The sequence below is a fragment of the Melozone crissalis genome, unplaced genomic scaffold (genome assembly GCF_028551555.1).
Source record: "Melozone crissalis strain CALT ecotype California unplaced genomic scaffold, PUWL_Pcris_2 ptg000014l_1, whole genome shotgun sequence".
Classification (NCBI taxonomy): domain Eukaryota; kingdom Metazoa; phylum Chordata; class Aves; order Passeriformes; family Passerellidae; genus Melozone; species Melozone crissalis.
In genome coordinates, this window is record NW_026535792.1 from 17,723,061 (window position 1) to 17,740,939 (window position 17,879).

At 48.9% G+C, this 17,879-nt stretch overlaps 1 protein-coding gene and 1 long non-coding RNA gene across 6 annotated transcripts in view; both read right to left on the minus strand.

The window, feature by feature from the left end:
* NEO1 (neogenin 1) overlaps positions 1 to 2,053 on the minus strand; it is a 176,936-nt gene extending 174,883 nt beyond the window's left edge. For all 5 annotated transcript variants that reach the window (XM_054272380.1, XM_054272381.1, XM_054272379.1 and 2 more), the window contains exon 1: positions 1,738 to 2,053. In XM_054272380.1, coding sequence (XP_054128355.1) covers positions 1,738 to 1,852 — 115 coding nt within the window. In that variant the 5' untranslated portion in view covers positions 1,853 to 2,053. The remainder of the gene's footprint in view (positions 1 to 1,737) is intronic.
* Positions 2,054 to 3,094: 1,041 nt separating this feature from the next.
* Positions 3,095 to 16,891, minus strand: LOC128934656 (uncharacterized). The gene is made up of 4 exons (XR_008482875.1): positions 16,709 to 16,891; positions 7,629 to 7,852; positions 4,562 to 4,705; positions 3,095 to 3,588 (listed from the first exon to the last, which is right to left on the minus strand). It is a non-coding gene; the product is annotated as an uncharacterized LOC128934656 (long non-coding RNA).
* Positions 16,892 to 17,879: the final 988 nt, after the last annotated feature.

The following is a 17,879-nucleotide window of genomic DNA, read 5'->3' on the forward strand; positions in this document are numbered from 1 at the left end:
CCCATATAAAAGCATGTGGAGCACCCCGGATTTAAGAAAAACTACTGGCAATTAGATGGGAAATAGTGGGAATTAAAATGAACTCCATCCACTACACATGCTCTTTATTGAGACAAAGAGCTAAGAGAGCCTTTCTCCCTTTCCTCTCACACCCTCAGACAGGGAAAGCCCAGCTCCTGGTGCTCCCCAGGGATCCCACAGGACACATCCATGGAGAGGAGGAGCTCACCTGAACTTCCAAGATTTCCACACTGATACTCCTAAATTCCTGCTCCAATGAAGGTTTTATTCCACATCATCCCCCCTCTGCAGACTCAATTCACAGATTTGGCTCCAACAGACAGAACTTCACCTAGTAATTTGATTTCCTCAAACCATAAAAGATTATTTTAAACTAGCAAAGAGCTACTAACACAACCATAAGACCACTGAGCTGTCAGGAGAGCAGGAATATCAGAAAATAATCACTACGTGGCAAGATTTTACACATAAAGTAACTTATCTGTTACACATGTTCTGCAGATTGAGTCAAACCGTAATATTTTTCAAAAGAAAAAAAAAATCTACTTCAGACCTGGAATCTATAAAGTTTGTACCGTGTAAGAGGATAAATAAAAATATTCCCATCAACAGGAGTCAGCTCACATGGTTCCATCAGTGGTGTCCAAGATGAGAACCACCGTGGAAGATTCTGCCTGACATGATTTGAAACAGAACAATTACACCATTTAATGTCACAATTTAACCATTCTTACTTTCCCAAATTGCTAAAAAACACGAATTTGACCAGCAGTTTTTTCCATATTCCATTTGCACAGAGCTCTCTCTTAAAATACCAGGATTCAATCAACCTACAGGGGGTATTTTTTTTAATCCCAGCATTCAAGACCAGATTTTCTTTCAAGCATCCTACTAGCTTATTGCTGGCAAGAAGGAAATAAAGAAGTTACTTTTTAAAGCCAGCATTTGGCATAACGAGCAGATAACATCGCTTCAAAGCTAAGGAGGCTTCTGTGGTATTAATGGTCTCATGCAAGGGCTTTTGAGAGAGCCTTCTCCTGCCTCACCTGGCTGAGACTACGTTTTCCGTAGCCTATAAAGAACCAGGATTCAATCATGGACCATTAAAGACAACAATGGTAAAAGGTGTGAGAACTACCGCGGCTGAAACGCTGCCAGACCGCTCATTTCTGGGCTACTGCGGCAGTTCCCAGGCAAGTTCCTCTCTCTCCACAGGTTGCCGGTACCGAGTCCGTGCCGCTTCCAGCAGCCCTCCCGAGCCGGGGCAGAGCCCGCCCGTGCCCGGCTCCCCTCAGGGGTAAATGGCAAGGCTGATTCCCCTCAGGTGTGCCCGGCTCCCCTCACGGGTGAGCTGCAAGGCTGATTCCCCTCAGGTGTGCGCTTCTCCCCTCACCGGTGACGTGCAAGGCTGATTCCCTTCAGGTGTGCCCGGCTCCCCTCCCCGGTACCAGCGAGCCGGGAGCACAGGTGGGTGAAGCGCTCAATCCGCCGCAGACGGGGCTCCAGATGTCCCTTGTTCGCGGGGAGGCACCGCCGCCGCTCCCCGAGGCTCGCAGTGGCCCCTGCTGGTGCCCGCACGGGGGGAGCGGAGCGGGCTCAGCCCCTCGGCACCGCTCGCCCTGCCGGGGCCCCCCCGGGCCCCGCCGCCCCCCGGACCCCTCCGCGCCCCCTCACAGCTCCGCGCCCGCCGCCGCCGGGGTCTCGCCGCGCTCTTACCCGTCAGGAGGCTTCGGGAGCCGCTCCGCGCCGCGGCGCCGGTCGGTGCGGGCTGCGCGAAGAGAAGGGCGATGCACAAGGAGCCGAGGAGCCGCCGGGCTCTCCGCGCCGCCATCGCTCCACTCCCCGCGCCCGGCAGCCGGGCTGCACCCAGCGCCAGCCCCTCCCCCGGCGGGGGCTCCTCCTGCCTTCCTTCCCTACCGGGCGGGCTGCGCGGAGGCGGCGGAGGGAGAGCGGCGGGCGGGCGGAGCGGCCGCGCTCCCTCCCTCACTCCATCGCGGGCCGGGCTCCGCCGCTCGCTCCGTCCCTCCCTCACACGGACCCCGCGGGGCGCGCGCCGCCTCCCGCCCGCCCCCGCCTCGCGCATGCGCGCGCTCCTCCCCTCCCGCCCCCGACCCCCGCGCCAGGTGTGCGCGCGCCCGCCCCCCCGCGCGCGCCACCGCGCCTGCGCGTGCGCGCGCGGGGGGGCGGGGCCGCCGCCCTCTCCTGAGGGGCGACGCTCTGCCCCCCCCTCCTCTCCCCTCAGGCGTTCGGTGCGTAAAGTTCGTGGATTTTAAGGCAATAAATCCATGTTTTCCCCTCTTCTGAACCAACCCAGCATGAGTGCGAGACCTGCGCGTTTTCCACACATAAAAACATGGAAAACCAGACGGTTCGGCACCAATCCGGGTATCCCCGCTATGTGGCGAGCCGGAGGGTGTGGGAAGAGGGAGCCCTGCTCTGCCATGGTGCTGGTTACCAGCGATCCAGAGCCGCCCAGAAACCCGAAATGGAGCTAAATGCAGAAAAATAACTTGCGGAAACTTGTTTTCTTTGGGAGCGACTCTGCTGCTCTGTTCGGGATGCCGCCTCTCCCAGTAAACATGCTTCTCAAAGATAAATAACGTGAAGAAAAGGCCAGACATGCTCCGAAAAGGCAAATGCGATATATTTTCATCCTCCCGGGGGTAATTAGTTTTATACAGCATTTGCCATTCAAATCCAAATCGCTGGAATGCCGCATCGTTACCAGCTCGTTCCAGCCCTACTGCCACATCCAGGCTCCTTAGAAAGGACACAATAAAAACTATAAATATACGTTCCTCCTTCATTAATCATATGGAGCGTACCCTGATATTTTTTCCATCTCAGCTTGTTTCCCACTAAATTATATTTTTACAATGCACACGGTGTCCTTGCTTATTTTATTATTGACTAATTGAATCGTCTCATTCAGGACATAAATTACATGGGACCGGGGCTGGAGGTAACCAGGACAGAGCCAGACCCGCAGGACATGAAACATGGGTACCTCCCCTGCAAAACACGTTGCAAAACATTTAACAACGAATTTTAAATTTTCTGTTCCAAAAATCCAGGCTTTTTCGCTGGTTGTGAGACTCCTGTTAAGGAAAGTTTCCCTTGATAACCTCGGTGTGTGTGGCAAGGGTGTCCCTCTTGTTGCAGGCAGCTCTATATTCCCGTGAAATTCTTCTTGATCCAGCAGGATTTGCAGATTTGTTTATGGAGAGGGTTTTGTGCGAGGCAGAGGCTGGCAGAGCGCTCAGTGCCCCAAACGCAGGTGTGGATTCTGCCGTACAGGGATGCACACAGCGAATTAAACGCTGACGTGACTGCAAAGCACCAGCTAATACAGGTGTCTGAGGCGTCTCTCCTTGTGAAGCTTGCTTCATTATTTTATGTTTCTGTCAGGAAACAGGGGGTTTGGCCACTAAAAATATCCCGGGGCATTTTCACAATGGAATAATTACCTCCTCAGAAGGATGTTTGGGTTTCTCCAGCTTACCCTTGCCGAGCTATGCTGCTATCTGATATGCCACAAGGATTACCAGCAACCAGCTGCAATTTATCCTGAAAATGGAAGCGGTGATTAAAAGGCAGGACTGGTAGTGTAACTCCTATTAAAGCTGGTTAGCAATTCCCATCATAAAATCCTGCCCTCAGTCGCATTTAATAGGGCCAGACTAACCACTGTGCTGAAATTTAGGCATCTGAAGTTCATACCTTGGGTTAGATTATAAACATTTCTCCTTCTGTTCCTTCTGTCAGGGATTTTCTAGCCTGAAAATGAGAGTGGTCACTTTGTCAGAGGTGTTCCCTCAAACCCTGCTATGAAAACCCTCCTGAAATCCTGCTGGTTCTTGGCAGGGGCTTCCTGGTGCTCCCACTCCCCAGCAGCTCCATCCTCAGCACAGCCCAGGGCTGTGGGATCAGAGCTGGACCTGCAGCTCCAGTTCCTGGCTGCTCTGGACCATGCCATGTCTGCAGGTAGGAAGGGCAGACCTGTCCTTCCAGTCTTCTTGGGAAACACAGAGCAGGAAGCTCCTTGAAAAACACACACTGGGGACAGGAACTGGGGCTGGGACAGGTAAGTTGGCAGGCACAGAGGCTCTAGAGAGAGACAGGTTCTCCAGGGTGGTGAAAGGGAATGAGCAGCCAGAAGGAAAAACAGGTCTGCCTGGAGGGAGGGATAAAGCAAAGCACATAAGGAGTCTGGAAGCCAGGCTGGGGGAAGGCTTTAAACCAGAGTGGAAATGGGAGAATTGCTGGGAGGAGGACATGCAGCCTGGCAGGACTGGGAGCTGTCCCTGAGCTCTGGACAAGGTTTGAGGGAGAGCTCTCTGGGCAAAGGGAATCAGATGGAAGAGCTGGGAAAAGGACCCCAAGGCTGGGTGTGGGATGCAACAGGGCCTGTGGGAAGAGGGAATTCACTGGAACAGTGATGTAGTTATGGGAATGACACAAACTGGGGGAGGGAGGCAGAGCAGAAAGGTGAGGATTTGGGAATGGGACTGCACACCACCTGGAAAGCAGTCAGCAGTACCTGAAATACACTGACAATGTACCTCACCCCCTTGGAGTGCTGGAGCTTGTGCCAGCCATGACATCCCTCATCACAGAGGGAAATTTCCACATTGCTGATGGCCCGCATCGATGTCAGCTCAGGATTACATTACTGGGGTTATCTCTGCATGGGAAAGAAGTACATATTCAATAAAGCAACAGTACTCAGGCTGCACTGTAACACAGTCCCCAGTTATCAAACACCAGGATAAAGGCAACCAGTGCACAAGGATATGCCAGGCTCAGACACTGAACCAAGGTCAGAGAACCCAGGCAAGCACCTCAACAACTTCCACCTCATTTACTGCAAAAATCAGATGTGGGTATTTTATGCACCTTGTGAGGAACTGCTGGGCAAGCAAGCACAGCACTGTGGGTGGGGCAGGTGAGTGCTGCTCCCAGAAAGGATTTTTAGCCTCTGGAATCTGTGGGATGCAAAGCACAGTCCCTAAACAGACCTGCCCAGCGCTGCACTGATTGTGCAGTCAGCACTGCCCAAGTGCCTGGGCTCACATTTTGAAGCCTGACTTGAAGAAATGAAGAACTCTTGCAGATAAATCTGCAATAACTGAGAATTTCTACAACTTCTGACTCAATTAGATGCCTGGCCATGTTCTATTTTCTGACAAAATCAGGCCATTGAGTATTTCTAATTGGATCTCTGAAATGAAAAGATATTTTTTACTATTCTGTCTGTACACCCGAGTTCCTCGCCTGTAAAATAAGGGCAACACCAGTTCTCGCTACAGTGTTGAGAAAATGAATTAGAGTTTGTGAAGCACTTGGATACCATAGTGATGAGTCCCATGGAAAAGCTCGGGAGGAAATGAATAAATCTGTCTTCAGAACAATATTTGAATAGTCTGCTGTAAATAAAGCACAGGCCACACAGTGAACAGCGAGGAGAAAATAAAATTATTACTTAGTGAGCACAGTCTATTCTGTACAATGAGTGAGGCCAGGAACCTGTTGAAAGAACAGCTTGTGATCTAATTAGAATTAAATACTCTATCATAATGCAAATGCATGGAAGGGACAAATTACAGTTGCATAGGCCACCTTAATGTTGGTATTTCTAAACTTTTAGGCTCTTGAATTTAAAAAAGAACTCCACTGTTAGGTGCAAAGGTGTAATACACATGTATAAATTATTTCCTCGCCCTTTAATAGTGGGAGACAATATATTTACCTCCTCTACCTCAGCCACTTAAGTGGAAAAAGTGTTTTTCTCCTCTTGGAGATATCTCAGCCTTACAGCCAAGATTTAACGCTGTCATTCACACGCTGACGTCGAGATTTAAATCCAAAATTTCCCTTCTTTGGGAGTCTGTGCACGATCACCAGAGACAGACTATTCTCCAGAGAGGGAGCCAGAGGAGGACCCTCATTTCAGTGATTAAAATTTTGTGTTTTGCTTGGAGTGCTTCCCATTCCAAAGCAGCCCCCTGGTTTTGGTGCAGAGGCAAGGTTATGGAACAACAACTCCCCTGATCTGTGTGACTCCTCAGTCCCGAGGCTGCACGGAGCTTTCCCGACTCCTGCTGAGACTTGGAGCCGCTTCAGAGCAGCTGCAAATTGCTCTGGGTTATCTGTGGCCCACAAGAAGGGTGATGGAATTAGGATTGCACTGCTCAGTGCCACTCTGCTCGTGCCTATTTTTCTCATCGTGATTTCTCTATTGCTTAGCAGGATGTGAGGTGACACTCAATCGTTACACCAATTTATTGTTATCCAGAGAATTTTCTGTTACCAGGCATCCTCTGGAAGCTGGTAAGGGCAATTTGGGATAAGAAGGGGCTGCAGCACAAATAAAGACGTGGCTCGTTAAGTTTAAGACTTAGAGCTGTGAGATACCTTCAGTTTAACCTGCTGTGCTGCCTCCCTTGTGTGAGGCATTGGCTGCATTCATGGACGATATCTGGCACGTGGCCTGTCCAATTTTTCCCAATCTCCATCCTGATTCCAGCAGCAGTGCCTAGCAAGGTGCGCTGTCTTTCATCCTTCAATAGGAGCTAGATTTATTTTTTCATTTATTTTTTACATTTATTGGTCGCAGATGTGGTTTTGCAAACTGCTCTGAGGTTAAAAGTCATCCTCTGGACTTTGCCAAGCAAATTCTAGGTTAGCAGGTCATATGCCAGAAACCCTCCATCCCCAGCATGTACTTCTGTCATTCCTGAGGTCATGAGGAGTTCCAGCTCCTCACTGGAATCAGGGAGGGTCATAAATGGAAGCAGACCTTCCAAACATTGAGGTGAGTTCCCTGGAAAGGCTGAGAGGAAGTTGGAGCTCCTTGAGTGCCAGGTTGACAGAGTCTGAAACACAAACAGGACAGTTGGTGTAAAATGCTTTTAAAGGCTTCCCTTGCTGAGCAAGGGAGCTGCTGATCCAATATTTGTTTATTTAGGGTTTTCAGAGGTAGATGGAGGGAACCTAGAATCCAAAAGGCAGGGCTTACTGGAATCCAAACAGTAATTTGAAAGTAAAGGGTTATGCATGTGTTATCAGGAAGTGCATAATGATGTGGGATATGGCTCTCTGGGTATCCAGAAGGAGAGAAATGCAGATAACACCCAAGGGGAGAGGCTGATGTTACTGCAATCAAGGGGATTTTTGTCATCCATGTCAGTAGGGTGAGATTTCATCTCTGGAAGCCTGTCATGGCCTGACACTGTGCCACAGGTGCTCACAGGGACTGTGTTTTCCTGTTTTGGTGGTTGTCATCAGTCCTTGTTCTCAGATGAGATCATTACTGGGGACACACTGACCATGCCCTCACTTTTCCATGTCCCACTTCTCCCTGAGCTGCAACAACTCATCTTTGGCCTGACAGACTCTGCACATCCAGTAAGAGAGGAGAAAGATGGTCCAGGCCCTCTCGTGCGAGCAGGATCAGTCTCCTCTGCTTCTTAAAAACCACATAAGCCAGGCAAGGATTCCAGGTGGTGTTTATCCCAAAGCTTTTCCAACAATCCCACAAGAATGTTAATTACTGACACCAACAATCTTGTTCTCATTCATATAATGGGAGTGCCTAAAGGTCTTACCTGAGGTTGTGTTAGACACTATAGGATCACACAGGAAAAGGCAGAGGGATTTTAGTGCAGGTGTTCCTGACAGGAGGTCAGAACCATGGAGAGCTGTTGCAGGTAGAGCAGCAGGGCCACCTTCCACATCTCCTGAGTCCTAGTGCTTCTGCTCTGTAAACACCATCACATTTCCTCCTGTGCCAGGGGAAGTGAGACTGAGAGAATTCAAAGTGAGAGGAAAACTGTGCAGAGGAGAAAGGAGAAGAACAAAAGGGAAAGAATTGATGCTCAGCACACAGAAATGGTCATTTGCCTCTGGGCTTGGGAAATCAAAGAAATAACCTTAGACCAGCAGCAGAGGATGCTGGAAAACACAGCCCATCACTCCTGGGGATCCCAGCACACCTCACAAACCTCTCTGCCCATGGCAGGAACCAGCAGCAGCACAGCCCGGCCCTTTCTGTGTGACACCTGAAAGGGCCAGCTGAGGTGCTGGGTCCTACAGCTGCAATCACATGTGTTTCCTGGAAATGGAAATAAAAGGCCTCATTATCTGTGAGAGATACAAACAGATCAGCCAGAGTTACATGAGCAAGTCCACACATAAAATCTGGCACCAAATAGACTTGGCTGTTGTGTCAACACCCACAACTCCCACAGTGTCCTTCCTTTTGCTCTGTATCTCAGACTGGGATTTTAGGTGTCTAAACTGAATATACAGAAACAATGAATCCAGGAGTCATTGCTTGGACATGGTGGCTGAAGTGTCCCTCTGCTTTAAATGGCAGAACTGGAGACAGAATGCTATTAGAACCTTGTGATGGAAGAATAAATAAGAGCAAAATTACCTCAGTCTGCTACTTCAACAATTCAAAACTAATTCAACAATTCAATCAGTCACTGCTATGATGTAGGGAAGACAGGGACAATGAACCACAGAAACAGGAAGGAATAAAGACATTGGACAATAAGCTGGGACAGGGACAGAGTCCTGTTTGCTGTAATAATCTTGCTCATGCACTCTCAGACAGCCCTTTAAAGTCATAGTTTTGGCTTTGGTTCCTCCAAGTGGAATGCTCAGACAAATTTCATCATCCTTTCAAATGCTATGAAGGAATTTCCTATAAATAAAATGGATTTTTCATGGAGGAAATATTGGACTTCATTTTTACCACATTATCTGACAAAGGGACAAACTTGAACAGTTGTAAAATTCAACTTTGCAGAACAAGACCTGGTTTACAAAGGGCTTCCATCCCAAGCTCATAGTGTGCCACAGAAGGATGCCTGGAGCCCTGGGGATTTCTTTTGCCACAGGACCTGTACACTGTGATCATGGTGCTTCCCAAATCACCTTCCTGCCAGGAGAGGTTATGCTGCAGCACCTGGGAATGCTGGAAAAGTCTGGAGAAGCCCTTGGTGATGTATCTGTCAGAGGAGAGCATGGAGGTCTCTTCCCAGAGAGCAATAGCAGGGTGCAGCCATGATTTGCTAAGGAGAGAAACAGGCTTCTGTTCCCAGCAGTTCCTGGTTTAAAAGCAGAGTTATTCACTCATTCTGCATACATTTTATTTTAAAATCATTCTAACTTCTTGCAGTTCTTAAGCATCTCTAAAACCAGGGTGAATTAGCCAACATTCCTTCCTGGTGTCACCAATGCAACCTCTTACCCCATGAGCACAGTCTGACTCTTTCTCAGCTACAGGACTGAGCAATATGGGAAAAGGAAAAGGAAAAGGAAAAAAGGGAAAGGAAAAGGAAAAGGAAAAAAAGGAAAAGGAAAAGGAAAAGGAAAAGGAAAAGGAAAAGGAAAAGGAAAAGGAAAAGGAAAAGGAAAAGGAAAAGAACACACTTTGTGCCAGGGATTGGTGCTGTACTGAGAGCTCTGGCAGGGAGAATGAGGGCAGCCTTCAGACAGGTGAAGTCTGGCTCCTCAAGCTCCAATCTGACACTTCTCACAGACATTCATTTCACTTTTTTTGTTGTTGTTTAAACATCCCTTGAGGGCAATACTTCTGCAAAAACACCACTTTTCCCCCACCTTTCCATGCTCATCCCAGGGGGCTGGTGATCAAAGCCAGGAGAGCAAACCAGGGGCTCTGATGGGATGTGGAACAGGGGTGATGGAGCTGTGAGCCCTCAGATCTCCCTGACAGGTCTGGGCACTGCATGTCAGGATTGCTGGGTCTGCTGTCACACAGGGGCTCTACCACTGCTGTTATTCCCTCAGCACCTCAGTGGCCGGTTTAAAATCAAATTACATGAGTGCTACAGGCTGCAGGCCCTGCCTGAGCCCTGAAGTCAGAGGACTTGAAACAATAAATATGCCTGGGTGGCATTCCCTAAGAAATGTCATCCTTAGGCTGCTCCTCTGTTCCTCCTAAGGGAACCTGACGGGACTCATCGACTGTTCCTGGAACTGCAGCAGAACTTATTGATTCTGGGAAATATGAAATGTGTCTGAGAGGTCACAGTGGGACTCTGTGTCCCAAAGAGACACCAAGGCCTTCAGAGACACTGAATGGGGCAGAGGGAGCAGCAGGAAATGAAAGGTGGGGAGTTGACTCCATGAGGGATCAGTGGGGTTTGAACAGCACCGCCCCAAGAAGAGGTGAAGGTGCTGATCCAGGTTCCCTGTGACCAGAAACCACCACAGGGTAAATGCTGCCCAGGCTGTTGCTCCACCTGCTTCCCTCTGCTCTAATACACAATTTTTAAGGGATTCTCTTAGAAGGACCAAAAGTTGAAATGCATTTCCTCCTCCTCCCATAGTGAAGGCACATGCTGACAGGGAAATATGGGAGGAAAATGCTCTTATGCTATACAGGCAATGGACATTTTGTGCACAAGCAAGATGCCTTCACATTCCCAGAGGAATTCAGCTAAAAAGCATCACTGCCAAAAACTGGAGAGAATTCAGATGCTTGGAACAAACTTATATTGCTAAAAGTGGGGAACTGGTCAAGAAAGATGTTCAGGCTATCAGAAGTTGTTATCAGAAGTGTCTGAAAGCACAGAAGTGTAGGTATTCAACAAAAATCAATTTCTCAAAAAGACTCCTTCCATGACCAAAACCCTTTGGTGAGCGCTGAGCAGGAATTGAGCTTTATGTCTGTATCATGTGGACATTTAGATTCCATGAAGCAAAGCAATGGTATTTTTCAGCCCTGAGCCCTCTGAGGCAGGTAACAAATAACAGAGATTTGACAAGAGGGAGAAAAGCTTTCTCACAAATCTCCTGTTTTTCCAGTCCCAAAGGGCTGCAATCTGCCTCTCACCCCCTTCCATGCTGCTCTCAGTCCGTGATCTGTTGGGTTTGTGTTTTCAGATGGGAGTCCAGTGTTTTCCTGCTGACCTCCAGCACTCAGCTGTTCCTTCTGGGGTGTCACTGTGGTATCCACCACTCATGAGGCTGCCAGGACATTCTGGGAACCACTGCCTTTGGAGAAGGCAGCACAGGGGAGCACAAGGAATGGTGTGACTGACATTTGTTTTTGTGTTTATTGCTACTACTGCTGTTAACGTGTCTTGTTGTTTTTTCTAAAGAGCAGAGTTCATGAATTATGTTCAGCTTAAAAAGAAAGCTGTTAAAAGTACCAGTGAGAGACATCAGGAAGAAAAAACTCAAAACCACTCCTGTTACCTTACTCTCTCTCTCCTCTCTTTTTTTTTTTAGGTTCTGCATCCAGTTTTGGGCGAATACAGCAGTGCCTGGGGAGTGGTGCCTGCAGAAGGCTCCTGCTGTGGGAAGGGAGCAGTGGGAACTCTGACACAAGAGCAATGAGCTTGCTGTGAGCAGTTTCCACACCAGGGAGAGGAAAAACTGGGTCTTGCTTCTGGCTACAGGTGGTTCTGACACATGAAAGGTTTCACTCATTCTCAGTTGAGACAAATGAATGATGCCTGTCCCATTAAATGTGACTAAGATATCTTGCACTTCACCTAAAACTGACACCAAAGGGTAGGTTTAGATGGGATATTGGGAAGAAATTCTTGCCTGTGTTTGGTGCTGAGGCCCTGGCAGGGGTTGCTCAGAGCAGCTGTGGCTGCCCCATCCCTGGAAGTGTCCAAGGCCAGGTTGGACAGCGAGTGGAAGGTGTTCCCACACACAGCAGGAGGTGGAACAAGGTGGTCTTAAAGGTCCCTTCTAACCTAAACACTTCTGGGATTCTGTGATCAAGAATGTGAGAATGCCAACACAGCCTGGAACATGCACAAAATCCCTGTCTGGAGTTCCTGGGTGGGGTGACACTGCAGCAGGAGGGTCCAAACCACAAAGATAAGTGAATATTCAAGTTGTACACCAACTTACAAACTTCTGGGAACTTAATTAACCCCAACAAAAAGCTACACACAGACTTTGGGGATTGAGCAGTGACACTGCTCTAAGTCACTCCCACAATGAGGATTTCCCTCTGACCAAAGAGCTCCTTTGTTCAATGGATGGGAAAACACAGACAGTAAAAGAGATGGTGGTTAAAATTAGCAGCATTTACAGTTGTGTTGGAAAGCCTTGTTCACATCAGAACACCTTCCCCAGGTACCTGAACAGGAGAATGGGGATTTTAAAAAACAGGAAAACCTGCACAGGGTGCTCAGTAAATCTGAAATGAGAACACCCACCTCAAAGCTCATCTCCCGTATGGAATTTTCAGTAAATCTGAAAGGAAAACACCCACCTTACAGCTCATCTCCTGTATGGAATTGTTACCTGGAGTGCAGCTGACAGCAGAGGAAAGGGTGAAAAGGCTTAGAGCTCTGTGAGAGATAGTGACAGAACTGCCAGCAGTGGACCCTGCTGGGTCACCAGAGAAAGGGGGAAAACACAACCCTTTGTGATTACAGTGAAACACAAATAAATATGTTGGAAAAGAACATTCTCTATTTCCTGCAAGCAGTAAAGTTTGGGGGGAAATGGCCTATGACAAATATTTTTCTCTGCTGGAGGCAGCAGCAGGGCTCTGACAGGCACGTTGGAAAACAGACCATACGTTTGTGCATATTCAACAGCCCCACTGGGAGACATCATTTCTCAGGCTGCTGTTGGGGTTGTGTTTGGCACTTGAACTGTTCTGGGGGCTTTGATAGTCCAGGATCTGTGTAGAGGATGTTTTGTTCTCAGGGAAAAGAGCACAAGCACATGACCAGAAGCTCTGATCAGCTATTGAAAGACCCAGACCAGCAGAGCTCAACAACACAACTCCTTTGTAATGGAAATGCCATACCTAGGATGAAATTAGGAAAGCAATGTGTACAAGAGGGTTCTGAGAAGGTTGAAGTCATGCCCAGTATTCCTGCCCAGCAGAAAAGGATGCAAAGTTAAGACATCTCTGAGTGGAGAGGTGTCGACCCAATTTAGCTGCCCAAGCAATCAATGAGAGATCTTTATGAGTGTTCAGGAGCCCTAGCACACAGATCTTCCCAGGGAAGCTGAAAGGAGCTAATTAATAGCCCAGATAAACAGAATGAAATGCAAAGCTGGACATAGATCTTTACAGCCTGGTGCTGACTGCGCTGAATTCTCTCCTTGCACTCCCAGCTGACCCCAGTGAGGCACCAAGATTAATGCTTGTACAAAAAGCTTTTGCTTTCCACTTTTTCTAAAGCACTTGCAGACTGTCTACTCGAGTGTTTCACCTGGCTGCAATTAGAGACAGTTTAGTCTTGACTTACAGGCTTAGCTGGGTGTAGTTTTGCTCTCCCCATCCCACTCTGAGCACCCTGATGTGACACCTCTCTGTCTTTACTGCTCTGGCTGTGAGGATGTGAATTCCCTAAATAATTGAGACTGTTTAACTCCAAATTGCTCATCTCCATCTGTGCCCCCTGCCCTGTTTGCAGTGTGGTTTGGGACTCCCTGGTGCCCCAAACTGACATGAGGTGATGATGGCACTCAGAGTTAACACACAAACCCCTGGGCAGGAGATGTTGATAAATCATGGGAATCCTCCTTGTTCCCAAGAGGTGCAGAGCAAGGGCCCTCAAAGGAACTTTAAGAGGAATTCCAGGGCTGACCTTGAGCATGGGATACTTCCTGGACAGGGGACTTGGGGTCATTTGGCCTTTTCAAGAGCAGGTAAAGAGACACGAGCTGGCTTTGGGGACTGGGCTGCTCCAGCCATGGGACACATGGGCAGCCCAGCAGAAGCAGCTCCTGCCCTCTGCCACCAGACTGAGGCCATTTTGATCCAAGTGTTTTAGGGAGAAATACCAGTCAGTCTTGTCAGCAGGAAAGGTCTGTCTGGGATGACATCCCTTCAAGTGCTTGGAGATGGCAGAGGAAGAAGTTAAACACTGAGGGTTAAATCTGCCTTGCACAGGCAGCTCCTGCAGCAGGGAAAGCCAACAGCAGGTTTTCCAGGATCATGATTTTGTAAATTTTGTGTACATTTCACTTCAGACTCTGCTTGCATGCAGCCTTACATGTCCCTTGTTTTTCCAGTGGAGAGCAGCAACACTTCCATGGTGATCCCCAGTGTCACTGCTAAACTTTTCAAGAGCCAGGGTGGAAGGTACAGCACAAAAAATCTTCATTTTTCAACTAAAGTAAAGTGAAAGAGGATATCAAATAACAGGGTCAGCCTGAGGGCACTGAGAGGATTCACAGAATCCCAGAATGGTTTGAGTTGGAAGGGACATTAAAGTTCATCTCATTCCACCCCCTGCCATGGCAGGGACAGCTCCCACTATCCCAGATTGCTCCCAGCCCTGCCCAACCTGGCCTTGGGCACTGCCAGGGAAGCAGGGGCAGCCATAGCTGCTCTGGGCACCCTGTGCCAGGGCCTGCCCACCCTCACAGGGAGGAATTTCTTCCCAATATCCCATCTAACCCTGGGGTCCAGAGAGATGTGAGATGCTTGAGAAAGGTAAATGTCAGGCTCCAGGGCTGCAGCTGACCTTGATTTTGTTTCTCAAGTGAGGAGCTCTCCTTGTACCAGAAGGAGCCTCTTTCTATGTGGAAGCTAAAGATCATTAAAACCTTCCAGAGGACAACAGCCAACATTCCCCTTTCTCTCAGCTCCCACTTCCTCACACACTCCCTTGACTGAGGAGGAGGAGCAGGTTCTGCTTGGCCTGATTTGGAAGGGAGACACAAACCCCACTGGGAGGGATTTGGAGTTACCCAGCTGCACCTCATTCCTTCCTGTCCCATCATTCTAGTGCCCCAGAAGTCCTGGAAAATAAATAATATTTGTAATTGTTGGGTTATTCCTCTACACAAATGTAATCTTTCTATCAGTGCTGTGCATAAGGATCTGCAGAGAAAACAGGAATGTTCTTGGGATTGGAGACCAGTGGGCAGAACATTTTTTGCAGGCCCACACAAAACCTTTGGGTTGTCCCAAGCCAATGTCCCAGAAGGACATCAGAGTCAGCACTTTGACTGCTGAAATTCCCCACAGCCAAGATAAATACACAAAATATTAGTGGGAATATTGAGAAATAACCAAAACTGGTGCAGAAACCACGGTGGAATGTGCTCGCAGGGACATGCACAGGCACAGCCTGTCCAACATGGTCATCCATGATCCTGGCTCACAACCCTTCCCTGAAACCTTCCACCAGCCTCAGGTCCTTCTGTACACCGCCAGTCTCATGGCCTGGTTTAAAGCTCTATCAGCTTCTCTCCTGGACTAACAGGCGTTTGGGAAGCTGTGAAGATCACACCATCATTGTGGGAGAGAAAACTGTTCCCCCATGGCATTCCCCTTGCTCTGTGCCCACAAACCTCAGGGTCCATCACACAGCCTGAGTCTGCATGGAAAGAGCCAGCTGGAACCTCTGGAAACCTGGAATGCTCATGGGATTGAGGAAGGGGGAAAGCACAAGCACTGGCCCCTTCTCCAAAAGCTGCACACCAAGATCCCAAATTAATTCTTACTCCAGCACTCAGGAACTCACTGGAGTCAGAGCTTTGGGATTTAACTGCTGCTGGAAAAGGGGGAAACTCCTGTTTGCATGCACAAAGATTGTGAGTTTTCTTGCAGTGGAAGTTTAATCCAACAGGTCCCTTGTTGTGTGTCCAGTGGCCTGGTCACCACTGCTTCAGGTGAGCACAAATCCAGAGGACTGACATGGGAAAACAGCCTGGGCTGAAGGTGTGCTCACATAGCTTCATTTAGATCTTTCCTGATGGGAGAATTGAGAACCAAAGATGTTCCCACCAAACCTACTCATCCAATTACTGGAGCACTTTGAAATCGTGATACGGATCAGAGGAGCAGCCTGCGCTTTTCCCAGGACAGACAGCAGTGTGCAGACACTGCACTTTTGGGAAGCATCAAGAACCAGACACAGGAGCTTTGTGGCTTTTCTTCTTTGGTTCTGACTTGCTCTGACTCCTCACCTGCTCACCATTAGCACCCCGTGGTGCAGTTGTGTTTGACATCCCTGTAACAGCCCCTGATTTATATGGCCTCTCACAATCCCTCCTCCTCTGGGCAGCCTTGGGAGCAGCAGAACAGACATTCTGAAATGGAACTGCTTTGAATCAGTCACTGCCAAAGGAGCAGACACCTTCAAAGAGCATTATCTTTGTGAATCAAACTTCACCCTTCCCAAATGATCTCTTTTTTTTAATGAAATGGAGCTTTTAGGGTTTGGCAGAAGCGGACAAATACTCCAATGGACAGACTTAAAAAAACAGGTGAAAGCATGACTGAGATTCACAGTCACAGAATAAAGGAGAGAAAGGATCCAGGGAGAAATTCAATGTGCTACATTCATCACTCACTCATTCAATTACAAGGATTTGAGCAACTGTGCAATGAAGGGAATTCAAGCTCCCCATTTTATGGTGTAGCTCTGATGCTTTTCCACATGGCACTGCAGGAGATGAGCCATGCTCTTTTCTACACCCATTCCCCACAGAAAATCTGCAAACCATCACCACTGATGTTCCCTAATTTAGAATCCATGTCCTAACATTCTCTGCCTCCAAAGCACGGCCACCACTTCATGCCCTGCTTGCTTTAGGAATGTTTAGGAAGGTTTTCCTTTGGTCTGATGGGAACACCATGATTATGTGCTGCACGTGCCAGGGAGGAAGGGCTGGGTGGGGAAGGAGAAGGGAGGCTTCAGCTCACAAGTGATAGTACCTATTTTTGGCTCCCAGAGCCAGGCTGTGCTTCTCCCACTCTGTTTTGATGCTCCAACACATTTCACTGGAGATGTCACCAATCCCAGGCAGTCACGACAATCTGGGGTGCTGGGACTCAGCCTCGTGGGGGAGGGAAGACAAGCAGCAATTTTTCTGAAGTCTGTGGCAGGAATAAATGGATTTGTAGTGACTGTTATTTGAATATTAGTACTTAGATGAGGGTATTTTTCAGTCTGAACATACCATGAGAACACAGGAGATCTGCACCTGGTGCTCCCTTCCACCTGGCTGCAGTGGGACATCACCTCTTCCTGAACTTCCATGGTGAGGCTTTCAGATGTGGTTAAACATCCTGCAGAACCAAATGCCCTCTTGCTCCCCACTGCCTGGGACACATAAAACAGACAAAATACAGTGAATTAATGTCCTAAGTGTGTTTTACATAACTACAGTGTCTACTGGGGGTGCACAGGATTTCCCCTGAACTCCAAGTGCTACAATTCCCACTGTTGTTAAGTGATAACTTATTTACACCCCAGAATCCTGAGGCAGCACAAGCCAAGGTCTCTGCTCACCTCACCTGCTGCAGGTACCCCCAGGAGGTTGTGAGAGCCTCCCCTCCATGGCTGTGCTTCAGCCATGTGAAAGGGGAAGCCCAAAACCTCTCCTGAAACTGAACCCTCGACCTGGGCCCCTCAGTCCGTGCTGGGGGGCTCCCCACAAGCAGGAACCCTGTGCTCCTGCCCCCAGCAGCCTGGCCCTGCCTGCACCCTGCCCTCAGCCCTGCAGCACTGAGCAGGCAGGGGACACAAAGCTGGGGCTGCCCCTGGATCCCTGAAGTGTCCAAGGCCAGGTTGGACGGGGCTTGGAGCAGCCTGGGACAGTGGAAGGTGTCCCTTGGCAGGGGGTGAAGCTGGATGAGCTTTAAGGTCCCTCCCAACCCATTCTGTGATTCCAAATCCAACAGGATCCAATGGAAGACAAGGCAGAGGGTGAGGAGCTGAGGCATCTCTGATGCCAGGCCAGTGCTCTGGGAAAGGGGGGAACCAAAAGCCAACCCTGTGGGCCTGCTGCTCACCCACCAGAGGATCAGCTTTCCTTTCTTCAGCTGCTTTTCTTCATTCTGTCTCCTGCAGCACCCTGTGCTATGGAGTGACAGAAACACGTAA